This window comes from Elgaria multicarinata, chromosome 10 (genome assembly GCF_023053635.1).
Source record: "Elgaria multicarinata webbii isolate HBS135686 ecotype San Diego chromosome 10, rElgMul1.1.pri, whole genome shotgun sequence".
In the NCBI taxonomy this organism is placed as follows: Eukaryota; Metazoa; Chordata; class Lepidosauria; order Squamata; family Anguidae; genus Elgaria; species Elgaria multicarinata.
In genome coordinates, this window is record NC_086180.1 from 47,086,667 (window position 1) to 47,104,632 (window position 17,966).

The following is a 17,966-nucleotide window of genomic DNA, read 5'->3' on the forward strand; positions in this document are numbered from 1 at the left end:
AGGGTGGAATCAGACAAACAGATGAGGTGGTGAAGCCATCCAGTGGCAGCGGCTTGTGTGGCTGCTCTAGCATGTTACAGAGAAGTGGCCAGACTGTAGCTCTCCCCATACTGGCTCATCCCACATTTCAAAGAGTTTTCAGAAGACAAAAAGCTGAGATGTCACCGCATAGATACAATGATGTTTGACTCAGTCTACTCATTCATAGAAGGGCCCATAGCTCCTAAGCTTCTCTACATTTAAGACCCTTGCTGCTGTCTGCTTCCGTTTTTGTTCTGGGATTGCAATTGGCTCAGTTACACTGGTGGCCACAGTCAACCACGTGGTTTGGATTCAGTACTGCCTATCTTTGCATCCTCCATTCAACTCAATAGTGCCATCTAGTGGCAGAATTATAGCGCAACACCACCATTACACGAGCTGATTTTGCGATATATATTTTTTTAAGTTGATTTTCTCTGTGTTTTCTGACAGTGGGATAAGGGGAGATAGCACAGGAGACATCCTGGCTGCTTATGACATCATGTAATTGATCAGCAAACTTCTGTGAGTGGCCAGTCAAAAGTGTGCGATAAATCGCTCATTTAGAGAAACCCCCTGACTCATGCAGTGGGGTATTCTTCAGCTAGTCATTCTCGAATGTGAGAGGGAAGGTGGAGTGACTGTGTGGTGTGAGGGGCATAGACTTAGTACAAGGAGAGGATTTGGGCACAGACTGGGAAGTGCAGCAAGTGGGAAGTGGGAGCTGAATCAGGAAGGGGAAGAATAATGTAGATCAGCCTCCCCCAACCTCATACCCTCCAGATGTTCTGGACTTCAGCTCCCAGCAGCCCCAGCCAGCATAACCAGTGTCAGGAATACTGGGAGTTGTAGTCCAAAATATCTGGAGGGCACTATGTTGAGGAAGGCTGTCGTAGTGATATAGGACTTCCATCCTTGAGGTGCTGATAACTTTGGAGTTCTACAGTGAAATCCTCATTGCTCATACTTTGGTCATTGCTGAGGGTGAAACGGAGGCAAACCAAATACACCTGGCAGGTTCTCCCTCCCAAGGAAACATAACAGGGCTTGGCCTTGGCTTTGAATCAACGGACAGGCAGAAAAGGCAGCTGGAGCCTGGTCTCTGGGCTTGGCTTTCAATGGGGTCCTCACCTGTAGTAATAAGGGTGCTTCTTTCCATCACTGCCTTCGGAAGTGACAGCGCTGACAATGTCCTCAGTGTCTGTACTCACCAGCTTCACGGAATGGACAGTCAGGTGCTGGTTCAGGTTAGCACGGCACTTAGCAGCATAGGGGCACAAATGGCATTTGTATTTTCTCTCTTCTGGAAAGAAACATTAAACACCTTGAACGGGGCTTTGCACACACTGAACACACCTCCCCCCTGTCTCTGATCTCACTTGGGACCCACAAGAAATTCAGGCGGTGGGCACGGGGCCCTTCCACATTCTCTGCGAGAAGCCTCGCCCTTTCATACGGATGCCCCCGGGCGTAAGGGGGATACCTCACCCACCTAGGTTCAGGAGCACCCAGATTCTGCCAGCCTAGAATCATGCAGAGGCATCGTTCTAAAAACAGGCACAGATTCTCTCACTATGCATGAATGCCTCTCTGCATGGTGTCAAACATAACAGAGCAAATAAGCCCGGTGAACATGCAAAGTGATTCTGAGTTATGGTTGAAGCATCATTTCTAATACAGAAATGCATGCCTCCGATTTATTTATTTGAAGCCTGTTCACCCTTCAGAATAATCTCAAACACTGGGCACAATCCAGCCAAAGGTAAGTACTTTTCAGCTCTGCTTATTTCAATGCGAGAGTAAAACACATTCTTAGATCTTTCCTACTGATATCAATGGGGCTTAAAAATCTTTATCTTTGGCTGGGATAAGCATATTGTTTAAAAGTGCAAAAAAAACCCACCCTTCTGAAAACATTACTTTAGACTACACAGAACAAGGGAGTACGTATGAAATGGTACCTTTCATCAGACCAAGTAGTTATTTAATTATATCCCTCTGGGCATGGAAGTGTGCAAGACCTTAAAATAAATACATAGCCCAGCAAGAGATACCATTTCACCTGTTATAACTTTCTCCAAATATTTTGACCTTAAAAATAATAGCAGAAAAATATGAAAGAGTAGTAAGCTTGCAAATGTAATTTAGGAAATGTGAAGTGCAATCCAGTCTGAGGGGCTGAAATCACTTTTGCACTTGAACACCAGTTCGCGCATAGTGGTCAATGCTACGCAGGAGTGTCATGTCTTGGGAGATATTTATGTGAAAGCACAGTGTTGAATTGCTCTGCAATAAAACCTTGAGTTAAGGCAAATCCTTCGAAGGGTGGATATGGACACATAATGGCGGGGGTGGGGGAGAGATACAGCCTTCAGCCTCAGGGTGAGCCTGGCTTTGCAACTGAAATGACAGACATGCATATCAGCAGAATGAATGCTGAGTCCCCCCACATGCTTCAGTTGGGCTGCCCATCATCATCATCTAAAGAGGAAAGTTTTTAAAAGTGCAAAACTGTTCTGGGAATTGTCTAAGTGACATCACAAGGGGTCAGCAAATCAGCACTGCACAGCTGGAGCTGGAATGTTTGGATTGAATGCAGAGAGGTGATTTCCAGATCAACTACACCACTCCATATATGCTACGTCTGCCTTCTCCCTAAGGACATTAAAGTTTCCATTTCTATGTCATTCAGGCTGAACTCATCATCCACTTCTACAGCTTAAAGATGGATAGCAGCATTAACTGGTGGCACCCAAATTGGTGGCATTAGTAGTAGGGTGACCATATGAAAAGGAGGACAGGGTATCTTTAACAGTTGCATAGAAAAGGGAATTTCAGCAGGTGTCATTTGTATCCATGTTGCACCTGGTGAAATTTCTTCATCACAACAGTTAAAGCTGCAGGAGCTATACTGTGACCAGATTTAAAAGAGGGCCGGGCACCTGCAGCTTTAACTGTTGTGATGAAGAGGAAATTTCCCCAGCTTCTCCATATATACAAATGACACCTGCTGAAATGCCCTTTTCAATACAACTGTTAAAGATACAGGAGCCCTGTCCTCCTTTTCATGTGGTCACCCTAATTAGTAGGAACGACCTGGCATTGCTTTCCGTGGCTGCAAACCAGTAAATTCTCAGAATTTTTTATTTTAGTCCATATGTTTGAACCCCAATGGGACTTTCTTGTGACAGCAGGAAGGCCTTCAAATCAATGGAGCTAGATCAGTTTAAAGTCAAATAGGTTTCACTGGTTGGTAGATTAACTTTAAAAACCTTTGCTACTTAAAAGTTTCTTTTCCTTAATACAACATAGATGTGCTAATGAGTGACTTCTTTCTCTAATTAAAATCAATGCAGCCAATATCACATCAATTTTACCTAAGCAATATGTTTGAAGCATTCATCTAGATTCTAGAGTCTAGATCAAATAACTCCGAATCATCATTTGGGTAATATTATCCAGAACAAAATTAAATAGCATCATCTGTAGTTACATATCCACATTCGGTGCTTTATTATAATTTAAAACAAATGCTTGTGCAAGAAAGAGGGTAATAGTGTAATTAGCTCACAACATTAGTAAATGCACTCAGTTCCTTCTGTTTTTTTAAAAATCTTAGTAGTTAGTATCATTATATTTGCTATGGCCATACTTCAGTATGACTACACGAATGTAAGTAGACTTTAAGTGGCTCCTGTATATTTTGAATGGCTTTTTGCACATCTATTGATTGCAGTAATTTTGTTGACCAATCTGGTCTAAAGCTAGAGGGACAGATCTTCTGCAAGGAAAAGAAGATGGGCTGAAGGCCCTGTCCAGGTTGCCTTTGTTTGGATGGAGGGAGAAATGAACAAACCTACCCTAAATTTTCTTATAGGTGTAATTAATCTGACAAGTATTAGTTTAATGTTAAAGGCAAATGATCTGGACTCTGTACCTGTGTGCAAAAATTGCTATTGCACAGGTGTGTCTGGTCTGTATTCAACATCCAGCAGCCTGAACACTTCTCACTTAAGCAATAGCAAATAGCACTATCATCTCTGAGGAAAGACTAAATCGAGATATTCTGTTTTTCCTATCAGGGCATCAGCATTGTTTCCCCTGCTGCTAGAAAGGGCATCTCTAGATCATATCTACAGCCCAAGTCTTTTAGCTTTTTGGATCACTGAATAGGTCATTGGTTACTTCAGATGTCAAAAATTACTTTAGGGCTCTGAGCAGCTGTTTTCCCAAAGAGCTACTATGAGACGTCAGTAAGGGGTCAGCACCACAACCTCCACCACCAGCATTAGTCCAATTATTGCTACTGATATGATTTTCTTTGCAACCGTTTTCCCTCTAGGTTGGCGACTAGGTAGCATTTGTCAGGGACCTGGATTTGGCCCACAGGATTCCAGTTGCTGATCCCTAATTTAGGGATTTTCCAGTAATCACAGAAAGAAGAAGACAGGTACATTTCAGACATTGTCTATGAGTGTTGCAAAGAGTGTTGCAAAAGCATAGAGGGCCGCCTATGAGTGTTGGGGATAGATCAATCCACCATTTTTTGCATGCAAAGGAATGTTCATTGTTGCCATGAAAAAGAGAGAGAGTGAAACTGCCCAACGCTATTAATAACAAAGTGTTACCTGTGTGCAGGGAGAGATGTCGGGACAACGTCTGCTGTCGGCCAAACACTTTTCCACACACATCACAGGGAAAGAGCTGGTCATTAAATTTCCAAGATGGCAACCCATTTCCAGCCTCCAGCCCTATCGTCTCTGCTTCTATTCCCCAAAAAAGGAGAAAATACAATTCTAGTATTAACGATTCAAAAGGCATTCTTGGATTCCACACTGTATATCGCTGGATATGTCATGGGAAACACAATGCCACTGTCTCGTACTGTTCACGGCATACGGATGTGATTCTTGTGAAAGCATCAGTCAAGCTTCATTGACAGTCTTATATGTTAGTAGTCCTTTTTTGCACAAATCCTTTCCTTAGACAGAACAAGAACCTCCTGAGAGACCATGACATCATCATTTAAAAAGGGAGGCTACAAACAACTCAGGAAAAGAGTAGTAGGAAGTAAGGTAGTAGGCATAACTCAAACCCACATATAATAGTCTGAAAGGAAGATGCCACCACATGTTTTCTCTTTTATGTCCATCTTTCTGGTCTACAAAGTAGAGCATCTTTTACTAGCAATGTCAAAGTAACTCAAAGTTCTCAGTTTGTATTTGCATTTATTTCTTCATTTTATTCTAAACTTTACCACCATGGTAACATCAATTAACTTTTATAGCATGGATACTTCTATTGAGGATTTAGCGTTTCCACTTGACATGCACACGCACACCAGCAAATATGAACCCCATGTTATTTCAGGCGGAAGGAAAGCAGGCATGTATCCAAATGAATGTCTCTTGGAAAGACCAAGGAATTCTGCTGGGCAAGCACACCTGGGTACCTCATGTGGGTGGAGGCTAAGGGATCAGTGCTGACGGCACCCCCAAGCCTTCCACAGCAAATGTACAGTGTCCAACACATTGCCCTTCTTACCCGGCCCCTGGATAAGACTTGTAATAAATGTAGACTTGCATAACAGCTCTCAATCCATTTCCCTTGTCCTATAGCTCCTGGATAAGACTTTGGTAAGCGTGGATTTGCAGACTTGCATAAAACACACATACGTAGTTACCCAGTGCTTGGAAAAATGATCCCTTAGTGAATGCAGACAGGTGTAAAGAGACAGTATTCCAGTTCATTCCCCTAGTTATGCAGTGTCTGGAAAAGGGTTTTTCAGTTCCTGTAGACTGCAATAAAGGTAGTATCCAATGCAGCCCCCCCCCCCCATGTCCTGCAGCGCCTAAAATTCCTTTTTGGCTCTCTAGAGGGGTCTTATTAAATCCACCAACAGACAGGACATCCTTTAACCCTTTGTCCCTGCTTTGGTTCCAATATGGGTCACCCCATTACAGGCACGGGGGGGGGGGGAGGCAAAGGGATACCAGCCCTCCTAACCTACATAGTGAGGTCCTGGTCTGGATCAGACCTGCTGCACTTATTATAGACCAAGCAAGAAAGACAAAGCAAAGTGATGTGCATTTTTGGTCTCTTGACCACTTCTCTGGTCTGACCCTTCCTCCTCCTCCTGCTCCTGGCTTCCTCCCCCCTGGATTTTTCACCACTGCTCTCAACCATCTTCCTGGCTCCGATGTAACCACGGGGTCACTCACAGCAGTGCAAGATTATGTACTAGCGCTGGATGTTCAAGCACTAATTAAATCGGATTTAACATGTGTGAAATGCAAATTCTAGTGCAATAATTTCTTTTTTCAAGCTGGTTTTCCCAAGAAACCAATAGTTGTGCTGGTGTGAATTCAGCCCATCGGAGTTATTATCATTAGTGTGCTTTTAACACCTACAAGGAGGAGTTCTGTTTCATGATATCAAAAGCTGTAGCTAAGACTGTATATTCATGTAGCATCTTCCATTCACTTCGCAGCATAAAATGTGCAACTCTGAGGAATTAAAGCCATAAATAAAAGAAGAAGGCAAAACAGAACAGGGTAAATTAATTGATTGATGCTGCTTCTCTAAAGTAATCATTTATAGACTCATCGATTTTTAAGGCAAGAAGATAACCATTATGGTAATAAAACCTGACGTTCTGTTTAAAAAGTCTTGTAAAAATTCACCTAACAATTCCTATATCTAGCCTATAAGTTTTGGTTGAGTTGCAGCATTTCTTGTGGAGAAAGAACCTAACGTGATTTAAAGACCGGTAGTGATGCAAACCACCACAGCTAACCCTACCCTCACTCTTTTTCTCCCTCAGTTTTTCCAGAAATATCTAATCTTAAGATGATGGTCAATTACATTTTGGGTTACTTTGGTGAGTCAATGATTCCTCCTATCTGCTAGTGACTTTTGCAATGACAGCATGATAGGAAATTTGCATAATTGGGTAGTTTGAACGGGTCTAGTGTGTGGCAGCATATGTGGCTATGTCACATTTGGGAATGTGTCAGAGCATAGCGGCTCTGGAGTCCACTGTATATGAGACACTTTCAGACAACCTAAGTGACTGTAAAACTCACCCTGTGATGGCTACAGTTATTGTCTGAGTCCAGTCTTTGACATCACTGCCACAATTTTACAATTATCATCATCTTTTGTTGTAGGAAGCTTCGGCCATTTCTACACCTGCCTTTTTTCCAGGGATTATCCTGGGATCATCCCTGTGCATGCAAATGACATACAGGGGATCCTTGGAGCAGGCAGGGACGATTCCTCCATTTTCCTGGGATAATCCTTAGGTGTAGAAAGGGCCTTCCTTCCTGCTAAACTAGGATGAACCTCCATCATCCTGGAGCAGGTCTATTCTCCATTTCTTTAACACAGAAAACTATGAAAAAGTCTATCATGCAGAAAAGAGTTCAAAAGTAGGAGCCTGTCTGTTCACTACCTCCAAGGCTTTCTTCCAAAGGAGCGCCTTTAAGCCCTTCGATCAGTTACATTGCACCTACTTAGTAAAACTTTGCAAGTGGGGACAGGTCTCCACTACATGAGACTCCCCCAAACAAAAAGGGCAAAGTGAATGTCCATCTTTGTGGGGTAACTTGCTGCCACAACACACACATTTGCAGAATGGTACTTTCCAGGCGATATGTCTTCGCCGCACAGTGACCAAAGATGACAAAAAAAACTTAACTATTCTACTTTTTAAAATATATACATAGTGAGAGAAAAATGACAGAAAGATTAGGAGAGAAAGAAGGAAAAACCTCAGCAATAACAAGACTAACAAACACTCTGGGGAAGAGTGAAGTTCGATATGAGGCAACCAACAAGATGGTCAAAAAAGAACTGAGGGGACTGGGCAGGAACCCTCTAGGGACATGAACAGTAGGACGGCGGGGGTGGGGGGAGGGTCCTGCCAAAACCATCCTCAGCTATATAAGTTTCCCGAATCGAGGCTCCGCGCAGGCGCAGAGCCCATATGTGTGATGCAAAGACAACATGAAGAATGTGAATGTATGAAAAACATCTTAGAGAAAGTGAATTGGGGTTCCTTTGCAAATAAAGGTGAGGAAAATCTGACAAGGATTTGGCTTGACAAGGATGTGCCCTTGGTCTGCACAACTGGTGACCAAGCCAAATGCAGTCCACAAGACATGCACAGGGCCCTACCTGAGTTCGATAAACCTCCTGTTCCAGCTGCTTGCCTAGGACTTGAAAAAACAGGCATTATCAAGCAGCTTTGGGGTCCCAATGGGCCTGTTCAGAAGGCACCTTAAACCCTGATGGTTAAAGCTTTTGGTTAAGCAGCAGGGTTTAAGCTGTCTTCTGTGATGCATTTTGCTAAACCCTGGTCACTTTCTAACCCTAGGGTTAGTGGCTCTAACTACGGCTTAAAGTATTGTGTGCGACAGCACGGCTTGCGGTTAGTGCTAACCCCAGAAAACCACAGTTTCGCTAAACAGAGAGCCTGAAGCGTCACCTGAACAGGCCCAATAAAGGGCTTGGTTCTGTGGACAACCAGCTGCACAGATTTGATGTAGACACCACAGCTCAGTATGAACAAGTAGAACTATATGAATACACAGATCAATATGTTCCTTTGGGGCCAGGCTATCAGAGAGAGAGAGAGGGCCTCCTTCTGTATAGGCCAGTCCATTCACTAAGGTCATCAGAAGAGACCTAGTCATGCCACAGTTAGCAGAGACACATCTTATGGCAACTTGAAGGAGGGCTTTCTCAGTTGTGGTACCTTATTTATTTATTTAAACTACTTGCATACTGCTTGATTCCTAGGCGGTTTACATAAGAAGTACATAAAATATAATATAAAAGCCAGTGTAAAACCAGTATAAAATAATAAATACATTAAAAACATTACACAGTCAGTAAAACAGAGCTGTGTGATTACAAGTCAGGGAATGCTTAAGTAAATAGATGTATCTTCAAGAGGCATCTGAAGCACTCCATCGATTTTGCCTCTCAGACCACGCGTGGGAGAGTCTTACAGAGGGTGGGTGCCACTACCAAGGCATGTTGTTCCATGAAGGAGAGGTCATGGTGGAATTGCTTCCTCTTAGAGCTCCAACAGGCACCTAAAATGTACGTCTTTCACCGGTCAGTAAAACCCATGTCTATTCATGCGAGCATTCTTGGACATTGATTCTTAGTACTGTCCTCTTGAATATGGAATAGTTGCTGTTTGTTTACTGTGGTTTTATAACATCAGGTTTATATTATAAACCACCTTGTAATTTTTCATGATGAAAGGTGGTCTATAAATAATTTTTAATAAAAAAAAATGCGAGTAATTTGAGTAATAAGAAATAGATACTATAATAATTGGAACACATGCAACAGTTTTTACAGTAGAATTTAGAGTGACTCCTACAAACCAGGAGACATCCCCACCCGCCCCCATCTTCCTATTCAGCTGCAGTGTAGACGTATTATCTGGAAGTGCTCTTTTTCCATTTATATAAAGCCAGAACTATCTGGATGGATTGTCAGTCAAGGAGTCTACATGTGAATTATTGTAATTAATACAAAGAAGACCTGAAAGCCAGCCTGACTGAATGGCTATCGCAACAGGCTATTTATTATAGGATCCATCTCCCAGCAAAGCCACAGTTGATGCAGCACCTGGAACAACAAAAGCTTGACACTTGAAGGGTGCCCTCTGGGTGCTACCATTATCTGCTATTTGTCTTATAATAATATAAATTATCCTTAATGTGTGATTACTCATGCTTCTTCCAAATTAGCCCTTCTGCAAAGTTTAAAAGGCAGAAGGAGGGGAAACGGTTGAAGTATGTATCAAGCTTTTAACGTCCCTGAAATCAATTGTGAACCATTCTTTCAATTATTGGTCTTGAGTTCAAGACAACGGTCATTTGACTCTACAACAATGGTAGATGTTTTAGCAGAGCTTTTTGAGTACTTAATCAAAACAGTGCTTCAGAGGGAGGAATATGGAAATGATTATGAGAAAATGTCAAGTGTATGCCAGTTCCTAAAGCACGGTCACTACAAAACTGAATTAATTTCGACACAAAGCAAACAAGCAGACAAAATTAGAAGTCAATGTGTCTCTTAAAAATTCCTCTCAGCATTAGTCATTAGCTCTCTTACTGTCATATTAAAGTAGATGAAATCAGAAACCATATTTCCTGCATTATATATAAAATCATGGAAATCCCTTAGGAAACTGTAAAAGTATCCATTTTCAAATTTTCCCAAAGGTGCTGAAACTAGACTTTTGTAAAAGCTTACGCTGCATCCATCTAGAATACAGAAACTTTCTTGCTTTAATTTTCCTCTAAATGCCTGCTACTCAGGTACAACCTTCTGGGAATTGGTTTGTCAATATTTTCTAATACGCTTTCCTAGCCAACTTTGCTATAACTGATTCTCTGCAGTGTATTTCCCCATCTCAACTATGCAGAGTGTCCCAACTCCTAGCACAAACTGAGCACCTTCACTTGGCTGCAAGACTCTCAATACCACCCTAGAACGAGTATTCCCCATCACTTTGAAAAAATTCCAGTTCACTTATCTTATGACATAAACATTTTAGCCTATCCATTTTGTCCAGTATAAGAGTGGATGAGATATAAGCAGTAGTCCTAAGGAATGCCATCTATATCTGGATCCAGAATGCAGATTTTTTGTAGGGTGGCCATATAGCCTAGTTATTCTGTATGGCCAACCAGGCTATACTAGGGGTGGGGCGGGGGCATAGCGCACACACACACACATGCAGAAGGTTGAAGGTTCAATCTACAGCATCTACAGGTAGGGTTGGAAAACCTCCTGCCTGAAACCCTGGACAGTCATTTCTGCCAGTCAGTGTCGACAACACTGGCCTGGATGGACCAATGATCACACTCAGCAACTTCCTCAACTTCATAAATTTGGTCTTCCTAAGCCAAACACAGACACTTCCTTTGCTTTTTGAACATCTTTGTTCTTATGGCCAGATTTTTCCTGCATTCTAGCCATGGTACTTGGTGCCTGTTTGTACCAATAGTTTGCCTGGGTTCCTTTCATTTAATGTTTGAAAAAAGCAAGTCTCTTATAGTGCAAGAGATATAAGGCAAAAGATGCAAGGCAGTCTCCTACCCAATTATTATTTATTTATTGCATTTTTATACCGCCCAATAGTCAAAGCTCTCTGGGCGGTTCACAAAAGTTAAAACCATCAGACACAACTCAAAGTATAAAACAAACAACAGTATAAAAATACAATAACAGTTATATATAAATGCACAACCAGGGGAAAAACTGAGCAGCAATGGAGAGATTTATACAGATTTAAAATACTGATTTAAAATACAGATTTAAAACAGCAAGGTTAAAAGACTACAATGATAAACTGTTAAAATACTGGGAGGATAAGAAGGTCTTCAACTGGCATCGAAAAGTGTATAATGTAGGTGCCAGGCAAACCTCTCTAGGGAGTTCATTCCACAGCCAGGGTGCCATAGCAGAGAAGGTCCTCCTCCTGGTAGCCACCTGCCTCACTTCCTTTAGCAGGGGCTCATGGAGAAGGACCCCTGAGGATGATCTTAGGGTCTGGGCAGACACATATGGGAGGAGGTGTTCCTTCAGATAAACTGGCCCCAAGCCATTTAGAGCTTTGAATGTTAATACCAGCACTTTGAATCGGGCCCAGACCTGGACTGGCAGCCAGTGAAGCTGAAAAAGGACTGGTGTAATAGTTTAATGAGAAACGAGCCTGCTGCTCCCTTCGATTGTTCTGAGCCAATGACAGAATTAAGGGTATAATAGACATTTAGGGAAACAGTGTTGTACATGGAGTTTATTTTTTTAAGGTCTAAAGGGATACACCCATTATCTATAGAAGGGACTTCTTGATGCATTTTGAAGCCATTTTTGAGATAGGCTTACAGTTTTCCATAGGAAAACAATGGAGAAATCCAGGATTTTACTGACATTGAGACTGAGCATCAATGTGTTTACCCAGAAACAAATGATAGCAGCAAAGACAAGAGTTTATGCCCTTCTTAACCCAGGTGTTATTTCATGTGAAAAAAATATGATTACGTTGTGTCAGTAAACAGGACAAAAATTAACCTGCCAATGTCAGTGCAAATAAAGTCAGCTGTTATGATCCCCATATTGCAGGCTGGGCTGCTCTTTTACACTTACCATTCTTTTCAATGGTGGATTGTGACCAGTATCAGCATTGTTGGCAAGCAAGTATAAAAGCATCTCTAAGGAATTCTTTGCTATGAGAGCTTGATGCCCCTTTTTTTGTTTTGTTTGGATTTCAAACTGTCTTTACCATTTTTATTGTTTTAAACTAAAAGTAGAAAGCAATTACAGAACAGCTTAAATATCCTGAAAGGAGACAGGTGGAGAGGGCTCTAAAAATAAACTGGTCATCAACACTTGAGAAAAATAATGACAAAGTAGAGGTCATCTAAAAAAGATTATGAAACAAAGAAGTCATCAAAAGAAAGTAAATGTAGGCTGATAGCTTTGGCTGCTTTCACCAGCTGCGCTGTCTTTTCGGCGTTTTCGCCCTACAGCCTAACTAAACAGCTGACTCAGCTAGTTCAAATTTATGCTTCCTTAAAACCAGAAATGGTAAAAAAAAAATCTCATATTTGTCAAAGCAAAGAACTATCCTTGCAAACCATTCCCTATTCTACATGAGAAGATTCCTGGTTCTGGAGCTCCAATGAAATGAAAGCAAAGAAATGACATTCACTGTACAAAACAAAATTATTTCTTGAAAACAATATGATTTTATCCATCTTTCTATCTAAATCTATGTAATTGACAAGATGCATTTGAAGTACACATTCCTATCTCACCTTTCCCTCTGCTTACTTCTTCTGGGGCAAGGATGGGCAAGTTGTGTTCTCCAGATGCTTTGACCTACAACTCCTATCGCCCTAAGCCTTAACAAGCAATGATAAGGGATGATGGGAGTTGTATGCCAAAACATCTGGAAAGCCACAAATTGCCCCTCCCTGCTTTAGGGAAAGTGTGATATGGTCAATGTGCCCAAAATCAATGTGTGAATGTGTCCCAAATCCTATATTTGAGCAGGGATTAGGTGTCACTGAAACCTATTTGCTTGTGACAACATTGTCGATAGCCTCATACTCCCCCACCCCACCAGTGCCATTTTGAATCCAGAGTGAGGTAGTGAATTAAGCAGAAAAAGCTGGCCACAAGCTGAAAGCTCCAACACGGAGGTATGGCAAGTGGTTTTCCTGCAGCTACCACAAGCCCACTACATGTATGAACCAGACATTACTCACAGCCTATGAAACACCTTTCTCCTCTCTAAAGTAATTTGCCAGTTAGTATTCTCTTGTTAGCATCTACACATACTCCAGGCAGAACATCTTTATGTTTGCACCATAAAGAGTCTATTGGTTACACAAACAGATGAGTACTGTGAATCCTTAGATAGGATACTTCTTTTTACACAGATCCATTTCCTTCTGGAATAATTCCCTATCAAACATTAAGGGATTATTTGTTTCTCAAGGCCACATTTACTATAATGATTACAATGGCCAGCCTAGTGGTTGCCATTGTTGCACCATCAGTAAAGATTTATTGGACATCCCTGTTAAGTAGCCCATCTGCATTAAAAGCTAAGAGACTTGGTAAAAGGACCAAAGAAGGTGCTTGGAAAGCATACGATGGAAAGAAATGGTTGTAAAAAATGTTAAAAAACAGACCACACATTCATCCCAAAGAGGATCTATGGATGGTGTACATAAAGATCAAATATTAAATACATATTTGATATGTAATATTAGATGCAATAAAAATAACAAAAACTGTGGTGCTTGAGTTGGCAGCCATGTGGAGCAACCTATGCTACAAGTAGACTGGACACCTAATTGTAGAATGTCACAGGAACAATGCAGTGAGGCAATATAGTAACTACATGAAGTAAAGCAAAGCACCAATACATGCAACATTGTTTAGTGCAATATCAAAGTGACACAAAAATACTGTTAATCAATGTCTCCAAAGTAAGTATTCTTGTGAGCATATCGCTTGTCAAGCAAAGTGATTTTCCAGGACCTGCTTTCCCCAGTCAGCCATGAGTCTTATTTCTTGTGTTATGAGAACCTAAAGAGCAATCAGGTGAGCCGGGAAATTTTCTATTTTCTAAAGGTGTAGAAAGAATACACAATGCTCCAAAAGGTTCTCTGCTTATGAGAAATCATGATAATTGCCTCCAAGAGAATGGTAAGAAACAGAGAGCACAAATAACTCAAATTAACACATTAGATTGTTGCAGGAGAACTTCTCAATTTATAAATCCACAGAATAGTAATAGTTGCATGTGAGCGAAAAAGTTAGCCATGGTGTGATCTGTACATGCCTGTTGTTAAGTGATAGCATTAGTCAGCACTGCCATGATTTTCAAGAAAGGTGTTTTCAATGACCTCATGAGGATGAATAATAAAAGCCCACGCCATATATTGCACCCCAATTGAAAATTTTAACACATGACAATTGTTTCTTGTCCACCTTTAACAGCCAAGATGGCCTCCCCTATCGTTATTCATTTGAATGTGTTTTAGCATCAGGGATCAGGAAGCCTAAGCTAAGGGCAAGAAATAATACTAAAGCAACCATTTGCTTCTGACAACAGAAAACAGATATATTTGTTGATAGTTTAAACTTGATTCATTATGTAATTGCTTCCTTCAGTTCCCAGTTCAATCATTGATTATGTTCTACACACACACACACAGAGTCTGATCACATGTCACAACAGCCCATCATGGCTTAATTTACCCATGGGTCTGTGGCGCTGTGACAGGCATACAGGGATGTCATTTTTGCATGGCACCCACAGGTACCCGACTTGCTGTGGCTTGTCATGTCATGTGAACCCAGGTGGCAGGGGTTACTTGAGAGTTAGACAATCCTCAAATAAACCTAAAACAAGTGGGTTATTTGAGGGTTGTCTAAACCTCAAACACCCCCTGGAACGTGGGTTTGCACATGCACAGTATGTGACAGCCACCGTGATAAATTAACCCATGTCATACTAACCAGGTCAATTACTAGGTTCAGATAACATGATGAGAATCATAGTGAGTTATTTAGCCCATGATGAGCTGTGCTGCCTGCAGGGACCACATTTCATATTCAACTCCAACTTGGGAGTTGTCATGTCACGTGAACTTAAAGAGCATGGATTATGTGACGGTTAAACAACCATCATATAACCCATGGCCTGTTTTAAGCTGTGTGAGGACACATAACACATGCCTGATTCACGCTTGCTGGGTTCGCACAACACAACCCCTGAGCGGAGGTGGTTGCTTATTAAAAATGGCAGCTGCATGCACCACAACCTGGGCTGTCATGTCATGCAAACAGCCCAGGCTGTTAAATATCATTAACTAGGCCCTGGACTGGTCCAACAAAGAGATGCCCAGAATGAATTTTCGGCCAGATTAAGAGCAAAACAGAAGCTGGTGGGTGGGCAAGTGACTTCAGATCTTTTTTTATTTGTCCCCGTCTTGACTCAACTTTCACTGTGTACATTCAAAAATTAAGTGTCTTTGTTGTAGGCAAATTTCAAGCGAATTTTGATATGCAAATACTACAAATGTTCAATCCAACTGGGATCCAGGCACTATCCATATAGAACTCTTTGTATTTGACCACTAAAAAACTCTATGCATTTATGGGGGATATAATACAAACATGCAGGTACACACATTGCTTGGGTTGCAGTGGCCTAGAAAACGAACATTCTCTTTAGAAAAGTTGCAGCTCTCTACAATCCCTAAGGAAATCCTTATAAATTGAACAGCAGCTAATGCCGTTATATTTGAAGCCTTTGGGCAAGTTTGAGCAGACAATATGTAAACATGGTGTTAATTGTTCTCATTATCTCAGTGGGATGATAGCCAAAGGAATAGCAACCTGAATCTCAATGCTACCACCTATTTACTGTTCCTCGTTTCACAGAAGTAATATACTGATTTATTTCATAAATCTCCAACGTGTGCCAAATCTTCCTTAAATGCAAGTGCTGCCTTACACTCAAAAACTCTAAGTGTGCTCCTTCATGCTACAGTGCAATTATCAGGAACGCTTGGATCAAGAGCCAACAAAAGGAATTTGATGTATAAGCAAACAGGAAGAATTATTGTCAACACAATCCAAGAGGTTGCTTTAACTGCAACCAGGACAAAAACTATCCTCTTATTGCCAATCACATCTCCTGAGATACCTTTAAAGGCTCCAAAACAGGAGTACAAGGCTGTATCCATGCTGTGTATCTGAAGTCACTCTGCTGACCTTCAGGTTCACTCACAACAAACAGGATCACTTCAAAAAGCCATTTCATGAGCACCAAATATTATCCTGGAATGTGTCGCTTTTGTGGAGGGTATATGCGTGTGCTCCGTTGTTCCCGAGGCCGTCATATGATCCCAGACATTAGCTCAACAGAGGTGGAATAAATGCCATACAGTTTTTTGTAAAAATCCCTGGATCTTCTCCACTAAGAACTGCTCCGACTGGGCCAATGATCCATTTCGAACCAAGATTCTGTGTTAGAATCAGACTATGTTAATCATGCTTCCCCATTGTAATGCCTACAACTCCCATCACTTCCTGATCATGGGCCATGCTGGCTGTGGATGATGGGATCCGAACTCTAAAACATCTGCAGGGATCCAGGTTGGGAAACCTGTTTTATTCTTACTGAAATCAATGGGATACAGTTAGTCATAACCAACTAATTTCAGTGGGTCTAAAGCATGATTAACTTAGTCTGGACCCAGCCTTCGGTCTCTGAAACACCAAATACAAAACGCCAGAGTTAGCTGCTTCAGAAGAAGTAACAGTAAATGCAGAAGTGACCCATTCATTGGTCACTTCTAGTTTTCTGGTAGCCAGAACTGTCAAGAACAAGGTTGTACTTCCTTAGAAGCCCTCCTCCATAACACAGGGAAGGAAAAACATGAGGACATGGCCCAAGTTGGTTCCAGAGGAACATAAGAAGAGCCATGCTGGATCAGAACAAGGGTCCATCTAGCACTCTGTTCACATAGTGGCCAACCAGCTGTCAGCCAGGAACCCACCAAGAGGTCACGGTGCAACAGGACACAGAGGAAAAGCTAACTTGCTATGTTTGAGCTGAAATAAATGAGCTAGGATAGGAGTAGCTGGAAGACAGATCTGGATCTACTGTAAGATCTCTGAGTGGTTTGCTCCTAATTTTTAACAGCAGCAACAAAACTGCTCCCCTGCCTCAATTATACTGCTGATGTTAAAAAAAGTTTGAGGTAACCAGCAGTGGGTCATTATGTGGAAGGGCTGTGAGCTTCATTCAGTTCTGGTATTCAAAACTAATTCTTGGGTTCAGAATTCTGTAATTTTCAGTGAATGCTTTTGCACCAGGTTCCACTTGGGGGCTCTCAGCATTCTAGTAACACACACAGAGAGAGACACACAGTAAATCCTGAAAGTCTGAAGTCTGTCTGTCCCTGAACTAGAAAACAATATATATTTCATAAAAGAATTCACAGAGATAAAAGAAGGCAAAGCCTGGGAAAAGCTCATGTATAACTGGATACATGTCTGAAGTGGTAGGAAAGATGAAACAAAAGAAATCACTTACTAGATATCAGGAGTTCGGTTTTGAGTTACAAGTTGTGACAGCAAGGTAGTAGAGGATTTTTAAAAGAGGATTCAAAATTGACATAGGGCCAAGAAAGCCGACTGACAGGCGAATGTTAAATTTGCTGACAGATCTAGACCAAAAATAATGCACTCCCATCCATAACTGTGTGCACCTCTTGCCAAAGAGCCCTGTGATAGAAATTGTCTCCATGCTTGCTCAGTTCGAATAAATATATTTCTCTATTTTAAAAAAGATGTAGGCCACCAAATGAAGTAATTTGCTTTTGAAA

General features: G+C 41.5%; 1 protein-coding gene across 1 annotated transcript in view; it reads right to left on the reverse strand.

Annotated features, from left to right (window-relative positions):
• Positions 1-17,966, reverse strand: part of ZNF827 (zinc finger protein 827) — a 136,813-nt gene that overhangs the window by 10,558 nt on the left and 108,289 nt on the right. The window contains exon 9 of the mRNA XM_063135676.1: positions 1,153-1,324. Coding sequence (XP_062991746.1) covers positions 1,153-1,324 — 172 coding nt within the window. The remainder of the gene's footprint in view (positions 1-1,152; positions 1,325-17,966) is intronic.